The sequence below is a fragment of the Narcine bancroftii genome, chromosome 1 (assembly GCF_036971445.1).
Source record: "Narcine bancroftii isolate sNarBan1 chromosome 1, sNarBan1.hap1, whole genome shotgun sequence".
In the NCBI taxonomy this organism is placed as follows: domain Eukaryota; kingdom Metazoa; phylum Chordata; class Chondrichthyes; order Torpediniformes; family Narcinidae; genus Narcine; species Narcine bancroftii.
The window spans coordinates 27,890,603-27,912,428 of NC_091469.1; the positions used below are offsets into that span (position 1 = coordinate 27,890,603).

Genomic DNA, 21,826 nt, shown 5'->3' on the forward strand with positions numbered 1-21,826 from the left:
AAAAAGAAGAAAAGTATGTCTCTCCATACAACAGAAAGTAAAGCTGCTGTTTTTTGTTGAGAATTAAATGTTATTTTAATGCTTAAAAACCCTTCCCTTCTTGTTTGTTGTTGTTTAAACACTGTTACAAGTGATTTGCTGTTGGTACTGGGCATTTTTTTTAAATGACCAGTAATCTGAAAATATCATTTATCCGAAATAGTCCCAGTCCTGATCATTTTGGATAATCAGAGTTTTACTGTAATATATTTCAGACTTGTAAAATCCAACTAAGTGAAAGTAGCGAGTCTGTTATGTATTATGCCTAGACAAATAGAACCAACATTTCTACCACATTGCCATGAAAATTGAAGGGGCTAGATATAGTGGATATGGAAAAGATGTTATTCTTAGTAGGGCAGTCTAGGAGCAGAGGTCATAGCCTCAGAATAAAAGGACATACCTTTAGAACAGAAATGAAGAGAAATTTCTTCAGTCGGGAGTTGTGAATCTGTTGAATTCAATGCCACATACAGCTGTGGAGGCCAAGTCATTGGGTAGATTTAAAGTAGAGGTTGATAAATTATTGATTAATAGGGGTATCAAAGGTTATGGGGAGAAGGCAGGAGAACGAGGTTGAAAGGAAAAATACATCAGCCATGATTTGAATGGCAGAGCTGACTCAAAGGGCTTAATGGTCTAAATGTGCTCTTGTCATTTGGTCTTGTGGCTCGTTTCAGATTCTTGTTTTCAGGAATTTTCTTGGAGTGAGCCCTTTATTATCACCCCTTGAGGTTCATTGAAGTGGAGAAAGCTGAGAGGGAACTCAAATTACTTTTGTGATCTGACATGAGAGCAATATTAATTTCTTTGCTGGAATAGATCTGAAATTGATTAAGTAATGGGGAAAATCCACACATTTCTGTGAACAAATTTGGAATGATTTTTAATTCTAAATGTATAGCTTATTTGTGAATTGGGGCACAAAGGAAATATCTTCCTTTGGCCCATTTTGGTTGTAAACGTAGGAAGTTAGTAATTGCTGAAAGTTTGGAAGATTAGTGAGATTTGGATGTTCCTGTGGAAGGGAAGAAGGAAGTCAGCTCTGCCAACAAAGGAATAGTCTAACTGGAGCTCTTAAACCTGCTAATAAGTAAAGGTCATAAGGTGCAGGTAAAGTCCTAGGCTAAAGATATTAAATTATTTTGATGGTTGAAAACCTATTATTTTTTTCTTATTCCCCTCTCAATTCAATTACTTTGTATGGTCATATATTGCAAATATTGCTCAGTGTTCATATAAACTCCTGATGATCTGGCATCTGATAATAATTATTCTGAATAAGTTTGGAATGTGATTTCACCGTGTGCATAGAATTGGGTGCCTGAACTATTGGTCAAGTGTGCAACTAGAACCAGATTCATAGTCAAGAAGGGAGATTGGTTTACAGCCAGAGCCAGAGTTGAGAATGCTTGTATTTTTCTACACCCTTTAAACTCCCTTGGTTCGCAGGAAGATTTGTTAAACTACTGTGTAAAATGGAAGCCAAAAAGTGAAGTGCAAGTGTGTTTGGGTATTTGTAGTACTAACATCTAATAATCTAGAAAATCTGTTGGTCCAGCACTACTTGTATTGCCAAGATTATCAGATCTGTCCTCTTATCAGAAAAATATCACACTTTCACAATATTTTAATGTAAACTAATAGGTACAATTCTAAACCAAGAAGTGTTTCTGAATATTTCTGCATCAGATGTTTGCAGTATTAATACTGCTGCAAGTAAATCAGTGGAAAGTAGTTGTGCAGAAATTTCTTTTGCATAGTACTTAGAAAATGAGATTTTTATCTAGTATTTGAAAATATTACATTCGGTATTGCTTTGGAAAGTGGGAATTATTAATTATTGCAACCACAGAAAATGTTGGCTATATTTTATTAATATTGATAAGAACTGGATCAATTGAGCAGAAATCAACTGCATCAGTTTAACATTTTTCCTTAAGTAATGCAAAGATGACAAAATTCTTCTATTTTGATCATTTAAGATTTGACCACCTTTTAAGTTTTAAACATCGTTAAAGGTTTGAACATTATTCCTTCTAGATTAGAGGTAGAAGTCCTATCAGGTCGACCTTGTGGGTCTTAAGCATTGTCTGAACCAACACAAGGCGGCAGATGTGCAGTCTTCCTGCCTCAGAGCATTCCTGCCAAGCCTCGACACAGGCAAAGGGTAGAGAAGCTTTGCTTTCTATTAAAGCTCACATTTAATTTCAGAGTTCTTGAATATTCCAAAAAGATTGACAAAGTTTAAAGACTAAAAACACAAAAAAACTTTAATAATAATTAAACTAAAGTGTTCAAAAAAAAAACCCACCCTTACACCTTGACTATGTGCCTCCTAATCTGAAGGCCTAGAAATCAATTGTAGTATCAGTTTCTTTGTCAGATCTGATTTGTCATAGGATCTGAGGTGACTTTTTTAATCTCTTGCCATTTCCATAAATGGCAAGAGATTGTTGGCATCTGAAGGAAATTGACAGGAAGGCAATCCTGACATGTTAGCATGTATGAGCCTTGCACTCAAATCAGGGGCTTATTTCAGTTTGAATGGCTGCACCAGCAATAAGATTCCGCCAGTCATTTTAATCCTTCTCAACAGAAGGATGTATTAAAATGTTTTAGACATTAGGTATGTCTCATCAACTCAACATCATGTTCTTTTAATCCTCAAGCTATTAAAGTAAACGACGTTGTTCCCTGGGTTCTGGATAACATCCTAAAGAAATATATTGTTTGTCCTAATCCCCACATCCGCCAGGCTTCCTGTATTTGGCTTTTGTCGCTGGTGAAAAAACTGAGTCAACACAAGGAGATCAAGGTGAGGATATTAATTCATTTTCATGTCAACAAAATTATAGTGTATATAATTACTGAATGTATAGGGAAAATATAATGGATTAATATTGGATGCAGTGCCTAAGAAATTTTTTTTAACAAAAAAAGTTCTGTGATACAGGCACCTTTTTGAATTAGGTGATATCAAGGACTGTAATTGGATCAAAACATACCTGTATCACATTAAAAAGATTTTCAACTCTTTTTCTAAACTTCTTCTTGAACTTGTGTGGAATGAATATTCCACATGAGAAATCAGTTTATCATTACCTCCTTTGCTAAAAAAAAATTGAAAAATTGATCACGTGTCAAAGTTTGGCTTATTTTTAAAAAAAAGACCTTCTCCAAACTCTGAGTTGTTCATATAATTTTATTACAGAGTCATTTAAAAGAAATTCAAGGTGCATTCATCTCTATTTTATCCGAGAATGATGGTGAGTTTTATTCTGACCCTCTACCATTTTGTTTGCTGCTTGCAAAGAATATCCAGTTTAAATGTAATCTCTTAAGGCTCTGCTACTCATTAACTTTCTTACTGAATCAGATTAATTTAAATCACTGCATGCATCTATGTGTCAGAAATATACAAGTGCCAAATTTAATAACACACAAAATAGAAGGCCTTTTATTTGCCATCAAAGTTGAGCTAAAATTTTTAAAGTGATGACTGGAATGCCAATAAATAAATGCTTATTTTCAATTTATTGAATTTTGTAAATAATTCAAGATTTAATGAGTTGACATTTTTAAAAAGCCTTCGAAGTGCCTTTAACTATGGGACAGCATCTGTAATTTTATATAGCATTCCGGAAACTGTAGAAAATGTTTTAAATTCAAAACGTTACAATGAAGGAAATTCTTAGTCTGAGATTTGTATTCAGCAAGTCACTTCTTGTATCATTAAATAATTATTTAATTGAAAACAGTTATTTGATCAGAAATATTGTTGCTATATATATCACATATACACTCACTTACTCACACACATGCATATATTAATCAAGTTACTTTTTCCTGTTTGTTTTTTTTTAATTCCTTTGCTTAATATTGTAGAGCTTAGCCAGGATGTGGCTTCTAAAGGTCTTGGATTAGTATACGAGCTAGGCACTGAACAGGATCAAGAGGAGCTGGTCTCAATGCTTGTGGAAACTCTCATGACAGGAAAACGGTAGGAATGCATCCTTTAATTGAATGGTTTTAGAAAGCTCTATAATATTATCAGTGCTGTCGATTTCAACAAGGTTAATTCCTTGTGAATTTCACAAAGTTTAAGAAAGAATCACCATTTAAATGGCAAACACAAGCAATCCAATTCCTAGGTATTAGACTAGATAATAATTTAGGCCATCTATACAAATTAAATTATCAGCCATTAATGAAGAAATTACAAGATGACTTAGAACATTGGAAAGATTTACCACTAACACTGATAGGAAGGGTAAATTGCATTAAAATTAATATCTTCCCAAGGATGCAATACCTATTTCAATCATTACCAATTCCCTTAACAGAGAAATTCTTCAATGAGCTGAAGAAAATAATAAGGAAATTCTTATGGAAAGGGGGGAAACCGAGGATAGCGCTAGATAAATTAACAGAATGGTACAAACAAGGGGGCTTACAGCTACCAAACTTTAAGAATTATTATAGAGCAGTACAATTAAGATATCTAGCAGATTTTTAATCAAACAAGGGAAAAACCAGATTGGACCAAGTTAGAGCGAGATAAAATAGGGGAGAAGATACCAGAACATATACTTTATAAGTGGGATGAAAAACTGGTGCAATATAAAAGTTCACCAGTACTGCACCATCTGCTCAACATTTGGAAGAAGATTCACGTAGAAAGGAATAAAAACAAATTACCAACTACCAAAATTATTATTGATGCAAAATCAACTAATCCCTTTCACAATAGATAACCTTTCATTTAGAGAATGGGAGGGAAAATGGATTAAAAAAATAGAAAATTGTTTTTTGGGAAATAATTTATTATCTTTTAAACAAATGAAGTACAAATATGGAATAACTCATGGTACAATGTTTGCATACCACCAACTGAAAACCTACTTAAAGGACAAATTGGGAAGCAGGCTGAGGTTACCAGAAGGAAGCAGCTTTGAATATGTGATTGCAGACTCGATGATAATTAAAAGATTTATAACAAACATGTACATCAGGCTGCAAGAGAAAGAGAATGATGAAATAAGCTGTAAACCCAAACAAAAATGGGAACAAGATCTAAACATAAAGATAAAAAATGAAATATGGGAAAAGCTATGCTCAGGAACTATGAGAAATATAATAAACACGAGGTTACGCATGATACAATATAATTGGTTACTCAGGCTATATATCCTGCCCCAAAAGTTAAATAAATGGGACCCAAAAGTATCAGATAGATGTTTTCGCTGTAAGAAAGAAATGGGAACAACAGTACATGCAATTTGGGCATGTGAGAAAGTGGAAAAGTTTTGGGAAGATCTAAATCAGGTATTAAATAAAATCACAAAAAAACAACATACCAAAAAATGCAGAGATCTTTCTTCTCAGTAATATAAGAATAAAGAATTAGGCCTCAAACTGGATGAAGTGCAAAAAAGATTTATTATGATAGCCTTAGCTGCAGCAAAAAAATTTATAATGTCAACCTGGAAATCAGAAGAGAGCTTGAGAGTACAACAGCGGTACATAGAAATGAATAAATGTATTCCATTTTTTTCCTTTGGAAAAAATAACATATAATTTAAAAAATAACGTCACAGTATTCGAACAAATTTGGGAACCATACATGGAACACCACAGAGAGGGCCTGCCGCGGACCTCCACCCCCTAAAATGATAAAATGAGAATACGAAGTGAACTGACCCAGTGTGTAAAAGTAGATGACACAATTTTCTTGTTTATTTTCATTGTGTGATGACATTGTTTAATGGGTTTATTGTATTGTATATGTTGAACGTTTAGTGGGTATGGAGGGGGGTTGGAAGGAGGGAGGGAAGGGAGGGGAGAAAAGGGGAGAAAATGCCACTGTGTATATTCAAGAGGGAAATGTTTGTGCGTATTTTGATTAATATGGTTCATAGTGTAAAAAAATTTTTTTTTTTAAATGATGCACACCCAATGTTACAAAAATAGCTTCTTCCCCTCCTCCATCAGATATCTGAATGGACAATGAACCTATAGACACTACTTCACCTTTTTCTAAATTTTGAATTATTTATTTTTAAATATTCTTTTACAGAACTGTAATTACAGCAATTTTGCATCAGTAATGCACAGTGCTGCCTTAAAACAACAAATTTTGTGATGTTTTCATGACAGTAAAACTTGATTCTGAGTTAATTTTTTTGCTTATTAGTGAATTACAAATTTAAGGAGAATAAGTCTTGGCTGAAAGTGCAATGTTAGAGATATTGATTGCATTTCAAAGAGTAATTCATGAGTTGGGAACCAATATTTCCTACTGTTTTACTATACAGTACTTAATTTTTGGATCTTAATCTTTTGCAAATAATTATTTTGTCATGTACAAATCATTTTGAATATTAAAAGATCATTAAGTAAAAGCTTCAAGACGTACATTTCAAAGGACTTTGCAGTCAATAAAATGTCACTGAAGTGTATTTATTCACTTAAAAGTACTAACTTTTTAAAAAATCAGTATTTTAACAATGAGAAAAACCTTCATGGCTAAGTTAAGGGATAAATATTGTTGATTTATTGAAAGTCTGTGATTCTTCACACAGGATTAAACAGAATATTTCAGAAAATACTGAATTGTTTCAAGGTGGATCAATGGGGAAAACCCCTGATGGGTAAGATAGACTAGGAGTTATAATTTATTAACATTTACATATTTATGAAACATTTCTGAAAATTTATATTTTTATGAATGTTTAATTGGAGCAACTAAATATGTGTACAGCAAAGTTGAATTTGGAATTCAGTGTTGGAATAACTTCTATTAGTCATTCTCATAGTCTATTGGAATTTGTAGCGCAGAAATGATCTGTAGCATTGTTTACATACCTCCACTTTTCATCCAATTTTTATCATATCCTTCTAATCTTTTCTCCCCAGATTTAACCAGCTTCCTCTCAATTGTTCACATTATTTACTCAACTACTGCCACTAGTATCAAATTCAATGTTTTGGCATTCTTTGAGAAAGAAAAAGGTTTATTTTGAATTTTCTATTTAATTTAGTGGTAATCTTCTCATTCATTGTCCTTAGATCTTTAATTTCCTCACAACTATCCAAAATGTGAAATAACTGCATTGCAGTATATGCATCAACCACTATTGATTTAGTCTGTGCTCGTAAAATTTCCTGCATAAGTTTCTGATGTGCCTGACCAAATTTCCTTAGCTTCAAAAAATCCAGTTCTGCCTTTTCCAGTTTGGGAAGATGAATAACTTAAACTGCAATTTCCATATATTTTGCCTTCCGAGTTTTAACTGAATTGCTTTCAAAGTAATTTTCCCACAGAGGGAAATTAATACACATCAATTTTTAAAAAAAAGGTAATAACCATTTTCATGCATTTTCTCCTAGAAATATTTGAATCTTAAAATATAATCAAACAATGTTAATAATACATATTAAGATCATCAAAGTTTGAAAACCAGGATCATTGTTGGAAACTATTAAAAGGAAAGAAATGTGCCACGTTAAAGGGACTTGATTAAAACACAGGTTGTGATTTAAAAATATGAATTACCAATATGAGTATTTTATGTTTTATAAGTTTTCATAACATACTTGAAGAAAGCTGGATAATGCATATTAACCTGCTCCATTTTGCCAGGAGAGAAACGCTATATATATACTCATTTAATAGTCACGTTTTTGGGACCAATTTTTCAGGTTAAATTTTGGGGAGTCGAATTTTACACGGCTCACACCGTACCTGCTCGCATTAGTACCAGAGAACCCCATAAGCACAGAAAACAGGTCATTCAGCCCTTCTAATCTGTGCCGAAATATTATTCCGCTAATCCCATTGACCTGCACCCTTACCCTTCAGACCTTTCCCATCCATGTATCTATCCTTAAAACCTAAACAGTGAGCCTGCATTTACCACTTCAGATGGCAGTTCATTCCACGCTCATACCACTCTCTGAGTGAAGAAGTTCCCCTAAACCTTTCACCCTAAAGCCACGTCCTCTCATACTTATTTCTCCTAATCTCAGTGGAAAGAGCCTACTCGCACTTACTTTTATATACCCCTCATAATTTTGTAAACTTCTATTGAATCTCCCCTTGGAGTAACGACATTACTCCAAGGAATAATGTCTTAACCTGTTTAATATTTTCCGGTAACTCATTCTCCTGAAGACCCAGCAACATCCGAGTAAATCTTCTCTTCACTCTTTCCGTCTTACTGATATCTTTCCTGTAGTTGGGCGACGAACTGCACACAATACTCCAAATTTGGACTCACCAATATCTTGTGCAACCTCATAATTACATCCCATCTCCTATACTCAATACTTTGATTTATAACATAACATAACAATTACAGCACGGAAACAGGCCGTTAGGCCCTTCTAGTCCGCACCGAACCAAACACCCCTTTCTAGTCCCACCTCCCTGCACAATGCCCATAACCCTCCATCTTCTTCTCATCCATATACCTGTCCAACCTTTTCTTAAATAATACAATTGACTCCGCCGCCACTATTTCTCCTGGAAGATCATTCCACACGGCTACCACTCTCTGAGTAAAGAAGTTCCCCCTCATGTTACCTCTAAACCTCTGCCCCTTAATTCTTAACTCATGTCCTCTTGTTTTAATCTTTCCTCCTCTTAACGGAAATAATCTATCCACATCCATTCTGTCTATCCCTTTCATAATCTTAAATACTTCTATCAAATCCCCTCTCAACCTTCTACGCTCCAAAGAATAAAGACCCAATCTGTCCAATCTCTCCCCATACTCCAGATGCTTAAACCCAGGCAACATTCTGGTAAACCTTCTCTGCACTCTCTCCACTCTGTTTATATCCTTCCTATAATTAGGCGACCAGAACTGCACACAGAACTCCAAATTAGGCCGCACCAACGTCTTATACAATCTCAACATCACCTCCCAACTCCTATATTCCATGCAATGATTGATAAAGGCCAGCATACTAAAAGCCTTCTTCACCACCCTATTCACGTGAGTTTCTACCTTCAGGGAACGATGTACCGTTACTCCTAAATCTTTCTGCTCTTCTGCATTCCTCAATGCTCTCCCATTTACCACATATGTCCTATTCTGATTCTGGTTGTAATTATGGGAGATTTTAATTTTCCACATATAGATTGGGAAACACATTCTGTGAAAGGAATGGATGGGTTAGAGTTTGTGAAATGTGTGCAAGATAGTTTTTTACAACAATATGTAGAGGTGCCGACCAGAGAAGGAGCAGTGTTAGATCTACTGTTGGCAAATGGGATGGGTCAAGTGACGGAGGTTAGTGTTGGCGAGCACTTCGGGTCCAGTGATCATAATGCCATCAGCTTCAATGTCATTATGGAAAGAGAGAAATCAGGGCCAAGGATTGAGGTTTTTGATTGGGGAAAAGCTAGATTTGAGGAGATGCGAAAGGACTTGCAGGGTGTGCATTGGGACAATTTGTTTTATGGGCAGGATGTAGTAGAGAGATGGAAGTCTTTTAAAGATCAGATTTTGAGAGTGCAAAAGCTTTATGTTCCTGTTAGGTTAAAAGGAGGGGCAAAAGGTTTGAGAGAGCCGTGGTTTTCAAGGAATATTGGAAACTTGGTTCGAAGAAAAAGGGAGGCGTACATTAGATATAAGAAGCATGGAGTTAAGGAGATGTTTGAAAGATACATTGAATGTAAGAGGAATCTTAAGAGAGGAATTAGGAAAGCTAAAAGAAGGTACGAGAAAACTATGGCAAGCAGGGTGAAAACAAATCCAAAAGAGTTCTACAAATATGTTAATGGTAAGAGGAAAGCTAGAGACAAAATTGGTCCCTTAGAAAATCAGAGTGGAAAACTGTGTGTGGAACCTAGAGAAATGGGGGAGATATTGAACAGTTTCTTTTCTTCGGTATTCACTAAGGAGAAGGATATTGGGAGATGTGGGATAAAAAAAGCAAATTGGGTAAATATGGGGAATATAGAGATTACAAAAGGTGTAGTTTTAAGGCTTTTGAAGAATATAAAGGTGGATAAGTCTCCAGGACCAGACGGGATCTTCCCCAGGACATTGAGAGAAGTGAAGGAGGAAATAGCAGAGGCTCTGGCGGTAATTTTTCGAATGTCATTAGATATGGGGATAGTGCCGGAGGATTGGCGCATTGCGCATGTGGTTCCGTTATTTAAAAAGGGTTCAAGGAGGAAGCCTGGCAACTATCGGCCTGTAAGTTTGACGTCTGTGGTAGGTAAATTAATGGAGAAAATTCTTAGAGATAGTACTTATAAACATCTGGATAGACAGGGTCTGATCAGGAGTACTCAACATGGATTTGTGGGAGGAAGGTCATGTTTGACCAATCTGATTGAATTTTTTGAAGAGGTGACTAGGAATGTGGATGAGGGTAGCGCAGTGGATGTTGTCTATATGGACTTCAGTAAGGCCTTCGATAAGGTACCACATGGAAGGTTAGTTAGGAAGGTGCAGTCTTTAGGTATAAATTTTGAGATAGTCAAATGGATTGAACATTGGCTGAAAGGGAGAGGGCAGAGAGTGGTAGTGGATAATTGTCTGTCAGGTTGGAGGCCGGTGACCAGTGGTGTGCCTCAAGGATCTGTATTGGGCCCATTGTTGTTCGTTATATACATTAATGATCTAGATGATGGGGTGGTGAATTGGATTAGTAAATATGCAGACGATACTAAGATAGGTGGAATAGTGGATAATGAAGAAGGTTTTCTAGGATTGCAGAGGGATTTGGGCTGCTTAGAAAAGTGGGCTGAAAAATGGCAGATGGAATTTAATGCTGATAAGTGTGAGGTGCTTCATTTTGGTAAGAAGAATCAGAATAGGACATATGTGGTAAATGGGAGAGCATTGAGGAATACAGAAGAGCAGAAAGATTTAGGAGTGACGGTACATCGTTCCCTGAAGGTAGAAACTCACGTGAATAGGGTGGTGAAGAAGGCTTTTAGTATGCTGGCCTTTATCAATCATTGCATGGAATATAGGAGTTGGGAGGTGATGTTGAGATTGTATAAGACGTTGGTGCGGCCTAATTTGGAGTTCTGTGTGCAGTTCTGGTCGCCTAATTATAGGAAGGATATAAACAGAGTGGAGAGAGTGCAGAGAAGGTTTACCAGAATGTTGCCTGGGTTTAAGCATCTGGAGTATGGGGAGAGATTGGACAGATTGGGTCTTTATTCTTTGGAGCGTAGAAGGTTGAGAGGGGATTTGATAGAAGTATTTAAGATTATGAAAGGGATAGACAGAGTGGATGTGGATAGACTATTTCCGTTAAGAGGAGGAAAGATTAAAACAAGAGGACATGAGTTAAGAGTTAAGGGGCAGAGGTTTAGAGGTAACATGAGGGGGAACTTCTTTACTCAGAGAGTGGTAGCTGTGTGGAATGATCTTCCGGGAGAAATAGTGGCGGCGGAGTCAATTGTATTATTTAAGAAAAGGTTGGACAGGTATATGGATGAGAGGAAGATGGAGGGTTATGGGCATTGTGCAGGGAGGTGGGATTAGAAAGGGGTGTTTGGTTCGGTGCGGACTAGAAGGGCCTAATGGCCTGTTTCCGTGCTGTAATTGTTATTATTATTATTATTATTCTTACCAAAATGAAGCACCTCACCCTTATCAGCATTAAATTCCATCTGCCATTTTTCAGCCCACTTTTCTAAGCAGCCCAAATCCCTCTGCAATCCTTGAAAACCTTCTTCATTATCCAAATATGAAGGCCAAGATGCCAAAAGCTTCCTTTACAATCTTGTCTACCTGTGATGCCACTTTCAGAGAATTATGTATCTGTATTCTCAGATCCATTTGTTCCTCTGCACTCCTCGGTGCCCTACCATTTACTGTTTATGTCCTACCTTGGTTTGTCCTTCCAAATTGCAACACCTCACACCTGTCTGCATTAAATTCCATCTTCCATTTTCAGGCCCATTTTTCCAGTTGGTCCAAATCCTTCTGCAACACCTCCAATCTTAGTGTCATCAGCAAACTTACTGATCTAATTTACCACATTATCATCCAGATCATTGATAGAGACAGCAAACAACAATGGCCCTAGCACTGATCCCTGAAGCACACCACTAACCACAGGCCTCCAGTCTGAGAAGCAATCATCCACTACCACTCTCTGTCTTCTCCCATTCAGCCAATTTTGAATCAAGTTTACAATATCTCCATGGATTCCTAGTGTCTGAACCTTCTGAACTAACCTCCCATGTGGGACCTTGTCAAAGGCCTTACTAAAGTCCATGTAGATAACATTCATAGCCTTTCCTTCATCTACTTTCTTGGTAACACCCTCAAAAAACTCTATAAGATTCATTAAGCATGGCCTATCATGAACAAAGCCATGTTGATTATCCTTAATCAGCACTTGGCTACCAAAATACTTGTGCATATGATCTCTCAGAATACCCTCCAATAATTCACCTACTATTGATGTCAGGCTCACTAGCCTGTAATTTCCTGGTTTACCTTTGGAGCCTTTTTTAAACAACGGAACAACTTGAGCTACCATCCAATGCTCCAGGACCTCACCCATAGCTAAGGACACTGTAAATATTTCTGCCAGGGCCCCTGCAATTTCTACACTAGTTTCCCTCAAGATCTGAGGGAATATCAAGTCAGGCCCGCAGGGATTTATCATCCTTTATTTGTTGTAAGGCAGCAAGCACCCCCCTCCTCTTTAATCTCTATATATTACATGACACTACTGTTTATTTCCCCTCATTCCTTATACACTATACCAGTTTCCTGAGTAAATGCTGATGCAAAGAAAAGTATTTAAAATCTCCCCATTTTGTAAGGCTCCACACATAGATGACCACTCTGATCCTCAGGGGACCAATTTTGCCCCTTACTATCCTTTTATTCTTAGCATACTTGTAGAAACCCTTCGGGTTTACTGTGACATTATCTGCCAAAGCAATTTCATGTCTTCTTTTTGCCTCTTGATTTCCTTAAGTATTTTTTAATATTTTCTATACTCTTCTGGTACCCAATTTGCTCCTTGTTACCGATACCTCCTATGCAGATTGCCACTATCACTTGAAAACCAAAGTTCTCTATGCCTGTTAACTTTGCCTTTAATCCTGACAGGAACATACAAACTCTGTACTCTCAAAATGTCAACTTTGAAGGCCTTCCACTTACTGAACAAATCCTTGCCAGAAAACAACTTATCCCAATTCACTCTTTCTAGATCCTTTCTCATTTCCACAGAATTGGCCTTTCACCACTTTAGAATCTTAACTTGAGGACCAGATCTAACCTTAACCATAATTAACGAAACTGATGACATTATGTCACTGGACCCAAAATGTTTGCATACATATACTTCTGCCACCTGACCTGTCTGGTTCAGGAGATCAAGTATTGCATCCTCTCTTGTTGGTACTTCTATATATATTGATTTAGAAAACTTTCCTGAACACATTTGACAAACTCCAAGCCATCCAGCACCTTTCTGCAGTCACTATGTAGAAAGTTAAAAATCTCCTGCTATCACAACTTTCTGTTTCTTGTATCGGTCTGCTGTCTCTCTAGAGCTTTGCTCCTCCAATTCTGACTATTAGGTAGTCTATAATACAACCCTATCAGTGTGATCACACCTTTCCCATTCCTCAGCTCCACTCATATAAACCTTAGCCATAATTTCATCTTCTGGTTCACAGTATCATTTTCTTTACTGCATTTTTGTTTATAATGCATTTTAAACCATAAATTATCAAAATAAATAATGACAATAGAAACAAAAATAATTACCGGTAATAAGTTTTTATTCACAGTATGCATGCAAAATAGTGAAGTAAACAGTTACCATAATAAGGCTTTCAAACACAAAACTTCATTTAACATCTTCAGCACTGAATAAAGCATCATAATCATCTGGATGAATGGTATCCTCATAGGGATATGCTTCATCATCTGTGATGAAGATGAAGCCTGAGCTAGTGCATCTGCTTCTTCTTCATCCCATAGATCTTCTGCAGCATCAAATGCATTTGAAATGCCACGTTTCTTGAATGATTTGACAATGTCAGATTTCATTTCCTTCTATGAATCAATGATCCATTCACAAATCTGATACAGTGATGAAGCCCACACACTGCCTCATTTTATGTATGTTTTTTTCTCTTTCACGTATCCAGTTACTCTATCTCTTCCTTGTGTTCTTAAATTCTTTTCTTCTTTCTTTGGCTTGGCTTCGCGGACGAAGATTTATGGAGGGGTAAATGTCCACGTCAGCTGCAGGCTCGTTTGTGGCTGACAAGTCCGATGCGGGACAGGCAGACACGGTTGCAGCGGTTGCAAGGGAAAATTGGTGGGTTGGGGTTGGGTGTTGGGTTTTTCCTCCTTTGCCTTTTGTCAGTGAGGTGGGCTCTGCGGTCTTCTTCAAAGGAGGTTGCTGCCCGCCGAACTGTGAGGCGCCAAGATGCACGGTTTGAGCCGATATCAGCCCACTGGCGGTGGTCAATGGGGCAGGCACCAAGAGATTTCTTTAGGCAGTCCTTGTACCTCTTCTTTGGTGCTCCTCTGTCACGGTGGCCAGTGGAGAGCTCGCCATATAACACGATCTTGGGAAGGCGATGGTCCTCCATTCTGGAGACGTGACCTACCCAGCACAGTTTGATCTTCAGCAGCGTGGATTCGATGCTGTTGACCTCTGCCATCTCGAGTACTTCGATGTTAGGGATGAAGTCGCTCCAATGAATGTTGAAGATGGAGGGGAGACAACGCTGGTGGAAGCGTTCTAGGAGCCATAGGTGATGCCGGTAGAGAACCCATGATTCGGAGCCGAACAGGAGTGTGGGTATGACAACGGCTTTGTATACGCTAATCTTTGTGAGGTTTTTCAGTTGGTTGTTTTTCCAGACTCTTTTGTGTAGTCTTCCAAAGGCGCTATTTGCCTTGGCGAGTCTGTTGTCTATCTCGTTGTCGATCCTTGCATCCGATTAAATGGTGCAGCCGAGATAGGTAAACTGGTTGACCGTTTTGCGTTTTGTGTGGTCATGGTGGGGAGCTGGCTGATGGAGGACCTGGAAGTCAGCCTGTTCTTAAATATACTATTGATATTAACGTCATTTGGTTGGCAAATACTTGCAAGTCCACCGGGAATTACAGCCACATGAATGTTTTGTAATCAGAGGTCATCAAGAACATTCTTCACTAGATGTGTCCTAAACTGATCCCATACGAGCAAACTCTTTTTCTTGATTAGGCCACCAGGTCACAACTTTTAAACTTCCTTCATCCATTTTCTATATCATCCTTCATCTGTCCAGCCTTGTGGATGTGCATGGACAACAATTCCTTTTGGCAATTACTCCTCTGGCCAAGTGTTTCTCTTAAAAAGAACCATCGACTTTAATTTAGTACCATCAGCCATACAAGAAAGAACTAAAGCAGTAGTTTTCAACTTTTTTCTTTCTGCTCACATACCACTTATGCCGTAGGTGCTCTGTGACAACTGGTTTTCATCAATACTTTTTTTCTCCTTTTTGGTTCACTGTTCAATTATCTGGCATGTCAAATGCAATTGGTGTTTCATCCTTGTTCCCAAGGTATGATAACTTTTTGCCTTCTTTCTTCCAATGCTTGATTACAAACTGGTGATTTTATCATCCAGATCAGTGGCAGCTTTTGTGAAATCTTAATTTTCTGCCTAGTGCGGTCGTACCATCTCATGAACCTCAAGCATCATCCAGCACTTGCCATGAAATTCTAAATTCTTTTCTTCCTTGCATCCTTTTGTACATGGATTCGAATGGCACCACGAGTAACACATTTTCTATCTTGGCGATTTTTAAACACCCACTCAGTAACTTTTTTTTCCAATTGTGGTCACTTGCTAGGTTTGAACTCTCAGCTCACTTTCTTTTCGGCATTATCTGGTTTGTTTGATATTTTTCTCCAGTCTCTCACATATTTCGCCAATACACACATTGCTCTTGTTGTTGCACTGTTATTTATCTTCTCAGCAATTTTAACAACTTTTATTTTAAATGCTGCTGTATATTGTTTTTCTGATGGGCATCTTGAAACAAACTGAGGCAAAGTTTTGAAACTAAGAGTGCTATATGCAAGCTGAACTGCAAAGAGAAGTTGTGACCCTTCCTGACATATTTTTATATTTTTGTGCCAAAGTTTTACATGCATTATATGGAAAATAAGCATTTTTTTGGGTCGACAAAGGGGGGGTCAACTTTTATACAGGATCAACTATTACATGAGTATATATGATAAGGAAACACTTAAGAAACTATAATTGAAAATGGATGGGGAGAAAAATTAATGTCTATAGTTGTAATCAGTGAAGGAGAGAATAAAAGTTGGAAGTGGATGTAAAGATTTTGGGAATTGTATTGATTACAAATTTAAATGTATTTTCTTAAAAGGCAGAAAACTCCACCATAAGTTGCTGCTCTTGCATTTCAACAGTATCTTTCATATCCCCTTGGGTGTGTTTTCTTTCATGTTTGAATAAAAGCATAAATGTTTATCTTCTATTTCTGGGAAATATTAAATTATCTTTCCTCCCTCACCATTTTCTTTTGTTTTCACTAGTGTAAAGCTAGTAGTGAATGCTGGTGCTTAACCAACTATTGACTTGCCTTTTTGCCTTAACTAGACAGGGATTGTCAACCTACAAAGAACTTTGCAGTCTTGCCAGTGATCTCAATCAACCTGATCTTGTTTACAAATTCATGAACTTGGCCAATCATCATGCAATGTGGAACTCTCGAAAGGTAAATTATGTTTGATGATCAAGATTACCAGCGTTTTATGTTGATAATTAGAGCATAGTGATATGATTATTCAATGGCTGCTGCTTATCTCTGTAGGGTGCTGCTTTTGGTTTCAACGTCATAGCAACAAAAGCAGAAGAGCAATTAGCTCCCTATTTATCTCAACTTGTACCACGACTTTACCGATACCAGTTTGATCCAAATTCTGGGATCCGACAAGCAATGACTAGTATTTGGAATGCTCTTGTCACAGATAAAAGTGCTGTAAGTGTTTGTTTTATTCAGTTCTAAAATGTTTGTATTTGCTTTCTCAGTTATTGATTGGATAACATTATTTGGAGCCTTTCCATTCCAAACATGTTAATTTTTTATTTGGACCAGTTGACATTGGCCTCAGTTACTTATTATACAAAGCAAAAATATCTCATTTCAAGTGGCTTCCACCTCGACTTTTAACAAGTAGTGATCAATAATGTTTTCAAAGAGTAAAATTCAGAGGTGTGATATTCCTTAAAAGGACAATTCATCAGGTATTCATGCTACATATGAATGTCTTTGCGGGATTAAACTGTTTGCTTTGAAGCAGTGTTCTTTCAAAAATGAATTTATGTGAAATCCTGAACAGAGAGACCACTAGGCTAGTTCAGAAGGCCTTTGTAGCTTTGAAGCAAAACCTTTTTAAACTTTTAAAAATGTTAGAAAGAATTAATAATATGTTTCTTCTAACAGATAGATAAATACTTAAAGGAGATCCTTGAAGATCTAATATCCAATTTAACCAACAGTCTTTGGCGTGTTCGTGAATCCAGGTATTTATCATTGAGTGTTGCAGAAGAGCAGCATAATTTATAGGACTGATGTATAGTTCCATAATCATGATGATATTTATGTTTTTATGCAGTTGTCTGCATTGCATTGTCCTGCCTATTCCAAGGTTATGCAAGGAGAACATATGCACAGGTTTCTAGTGGTCCAGCAGTTATTCTAAAAGGGCAATGTTTAAAGGCAACTGCATGGGTATATTGTAACATAAAATGTGTCCTTTCACTAGAGAGGGAATAAAAACAGGATTGTAAAGAAAATGGAAAATAACTTTGGTAATTCATCCAGGTATTTAGCTATATTGTTAAATGCTGAAGAGATTGGTTCATAAACATATGATTACCCATTGTCAAGGCAAATTGAATCACAGCTGCAATACTCCTGAAATCTAACTACTTATCTGTGTTTTTAAAAAGTCTTAAAAACTTTTTTTTTTAAAGTTGCAGTAAATTGTGATTCTTAGTATTTTGTGTTGTCTTATTGTATGCAATAACTTACGATCCCTGGGGACCCCAAAACCCAGCAGCAATAGATATTCAACAGACAAATGGTTACTTAATAAAAAGTTGCTTTTAATTATCTTTAAACATGAAAACAGGATAACACTAACTTATCACTATTAACTAACCTAACTTAACCCCCTTCTAATTCTAAGCGCGTGTGTGTGTAAGTTCAGAAAGGTTCTTTGATTCACAGTCCAATCTTATTTCGCATTCCTTCAAGTTTACTGGTTGCAGGCAATTCTTATACTGTGCACAGAATTTAACATTTATGAAATTCACCAGGCTTTGGTACTTGAAAGGTAAATGGTTCCTGCTCAGGAAGGTTTTTGTCGGTTTTTCAGAGAGAGATTTGTTGTCCTGGACACAAACTGATCTCTTTTAATCAGCCACTTCAGTGTCTTTCCAAAGAAACTTGCCCCATCAGGGTTTTCCAGATGATAACCTCTTTCTTTCAGATCACCACAGAGTTTCTTTTTGTTTATCTTATTTCAAATGAAACATTAGGCAGCCAGTCCTCTCCTCTTGTATGAACCATAAGGGCTTTGACCAGGGTGAACTAAGCACTCACAACCCGTCTTCCAAATGGTGTTTTTCCACAAGTTTTCCAGCTTGTCCTGTTCCAGTCCCAGCTGCTGTTGCTGACTGTATAACTGCAGAACTGAATTCTCTCTCTGCTTGCAAAACCACATGACCCTCCTAGAACAGCAAGCTCCCCTCCAGACAGCCTACGGCTCTGACGAGTTCTTTCATCTGTTGCCTTTTTGTAAACAACAATCCATTAGTGAAGTCTCTTGGGCACTCTCCAAAGTTATTGCAAAGGCTCTTAGAGCCGGCCTGTCTAGCATGAGCAGAGTTCCAGTATTTTAAATAAGATCTGTTTTGAAGTGTTTGTATGTGACCTACACTAAAAAACCTGCCCCAATTTATCTCCCAAAAACATATTCTATACAATACAAACACCACATAATCTGTCACAAATATAACTGATTTTCACAATGTTAAGTCTATTGGCAGCAGATAGTTTGTCTTTTGGGAATTATCTGCTCTGAAGCATTGTTCTTTCAAAATTTTATTCATTTGTCAAATATGGACATTGTTGGAATAATTAACATTTCCTACCTGTATCATGACATTTAATTTGAGAACATAATAGTGTTGAAAATTACATTTGAGAAGAAGGGTAGAGGGAACATTAAGAAAAAGAATGCTATAAACGGGATGAATATTGCACTAATAACAGTTGACATTAAGCTTTCAGTATATCACATTCCTAGGAAAAGTGTGGAACGAGTGGAAAAAAGTCTTTTAATATTTTGTTTTGAGTTGGGTTTGACTTTTAATTCATCATCAAATCTTATTGCACAAGAACACTGACATCATAATTGTGTTTGGGGATGAATAGGATTTCAGTGATCCTGCTTGACCTGCTGAGTGTTCTCCCAGCAGCTTGTGTTCAAGTTTTAATTGGTGATTTTATTTTCTCTCCTTGTTATTTGCTATGAGTTTGCACCAAGCCTCAGCAATTAAGTTATGTCATTTTCAGCGATCAGCCTCAAGCATAGCAGCTAAAGGAAATATGATCATGCGTACGTTATAAAAGATAAAAAAGAAGACTTCTTATCCATGAGCACGTTCTAAATATATATTTAATCAAATAAAGAGCATTTAAGGCACAGTCAGGTTTTTTTTGAAATGTAGAAAATAACTAATTTGTATCCATGATGTGCTTCAGTGCTGTTGAGTGAGAGATAAGTAAATATCATAATGTACATCAAGATGTACCTTTTTCTTCACATTGTCCTATAACATGGTTTCCATCTACCTGAGAGGCAAAATAAGTCTTGGCTTAGGCATTCATCCAAAAGGAATCACCTCTGATAATAAGGAGTTGGGAGTATTGGCCTATGCCTTGTGCTTAGTCTCTGTAATGGGATTTGAATGTGCACCTTTTCATATTGGGCAAGTTTAATACACAAATGTGCTGGTGCAGTGGGTTCAAATCTGGTCTGTAAGGAACTTGTATGTTCTCCCTGTGCCTGCGCGGATTTCCTCCCATGCTTCAAAATGTAGGTTAAGTGGGGTATTTGAGTGCACAGTTTCATGGGCCGGAAGGGCTTGTTACCATGCTGTAAGTCTAATTACATATATATTAAAAACACTAAGCAGGTCACGCAGTGTTCTTTATGGTAAAAGGGCTCAGGCCCAAAATGTAGGTTACTTATCTTCACCATAAAAGACGCTGCGTGACCTGCTGAGTTTCTCCAGCACTTTCTTTTATATTAAACTACAAAGTGCCTGAAGACTTCTATGACATTGGGCAAGAGTGCCTTCTCATCCGAGCTGACTAAAGACTATTATGAAGTTTTGCCTCTAATATATTTTGCAAAAGATCTGTTCCTTTAAGTGATGCATTTTGAATTCTAAGTAGAGATACAATTTAGTAATTTATTTTTAAAATATTTTTATTAATTTGATAGAAATATTACATGTATTTTGTTTAGATATTAATTGTATAGCTTTTATATAATGCAATACAGAATATGAGTCATTTATAAATTATACATTGTCTTATATATTTCTCAAAAGAAAAGTGAAAAATCCTTAAGAATTTTACCTAATTCTAACATTGAGATATACATTATGATTATCTAAATAGACCAATCTCTTCTAGTTGTTAAAAAAAAGTAAGAACAAAAGAAATAAGAAAATAAGGGAAAAAAAACACAGTAATCTAACCCCTCCCACTAAACATGGTCACCCAGCACATAAATTGTGAAGAATCGAGTATCAGTTCTCAGAGGAATTTAGTAATTTAATAGAATTTTCTTCTGAAGTCTTAAAGTGGGAGTATAATTATTTTCTTATTACACATTTAATACTTAATGTATTCCATATATTTCTTGATTTCTATTGAGAGCACAAAATACTGTGGCACATGCATAATTTTTAAAAATCTGAGCTGTTGCTGTTTGTCCCATCTTAATATTAATGCTTCACTGAATCTATCTTAGTTTAAATCTATTCTAGTAGCACACCCAGCTTTGTGTAAAAGTGCCTGCTGTTGCTTGTAGCTGTTTAGGAATGAATGAACTCCTACGAGGAAGAAAAGTGGATGAAATCATTGACCGGCTAGCAGAAATATGGGAAACCCTCTTCAGAGTACGAGATGATATAAAGGTACAATGGTCATTGCTTTTTTTTAATTACCCTTCCATGTTTGAAAGTGAAAAGTATGTTAGCTTTGAACTTCCCATGTATATCCTTGCTGCTCTATTCCTTTCATTATATATCTGTGCCCACTATTTACACCTAGCTTGCAAAACATCACATTTATTTGTTACTTGTCTCCAAATTGCACATGATGACTCTCTACCTTGACATTTACAAGCATTTTTTTGTAATTTTAATATAAAGTTTTTTTTTTAATTAAAATATCGGAATGCAGAATAAAACCATATGGTTTGTATAAAAGTTCAAATTAAATAACAATTTTAATAGTGACCTTGTAGATTTATTAATATTTTTGGTTATAAATGTTACAATTTTGATAAATTGGAAGACAAAATTGGTAGATCGTACAAATCTTCCTCTTCACTTACATTCCAGAATGTACAAACACTTCAGTGCATTCACAAAGGATTATTTGCATTTAGACGGCTCTCCTTACAAAATGGAAGTGCCTCATATCAGTTGGAAGGAAGAATATGCT

The 21,826-nt window shown here is 36.6% G+C and overlaps 1 protein-coding gene across 3 annotated transcripts in view; it reads left to right on the forward strand.

Annotated features, from left to right (window-relative positions):
- Positions 1-21,826, forward strand: part of ecpas (Ecm29 proteasome adaptor and scaffold) — a 151,973-nt gene that overhangs the window by 101,146 nt on the left and 29,001 nt on the right. For all 3 annotated transcript variants that reach the window (XM_069922992.1, XM_069922994.1, XM_069922997.1), the window contains 8 exons: positions 2,712-2,857; positions 3,254-3,308; positions 3,928-4,042; positions 6,624-6,692; positions 16,675-16,792; positions 16,889-17,056; positions 17,522-17,601; positions 21,189-21,294. In XM_069922992.1, coding sequence (XP_069779093.1) covers positions 2,712-2,857; positions 3,254-3,308; positions 3,928-4,042; positions 6,624-6,692; positions 16,675-16,792; positions 16,889-17,056; positions 17,522-17,601; positions 21,189-21,294 — 857 coding nt within the window. The remainder of the gene's footprint in view (positions 1-2,711; positions 2,858-3,253; positions 3,309-3,927; positions 4,043-6,623; positions 6,693-16,674; positions 16,793-16,888; positions 17,057-17,521; positions 17,602-21,188; positions 21,295-21,826) is intronic.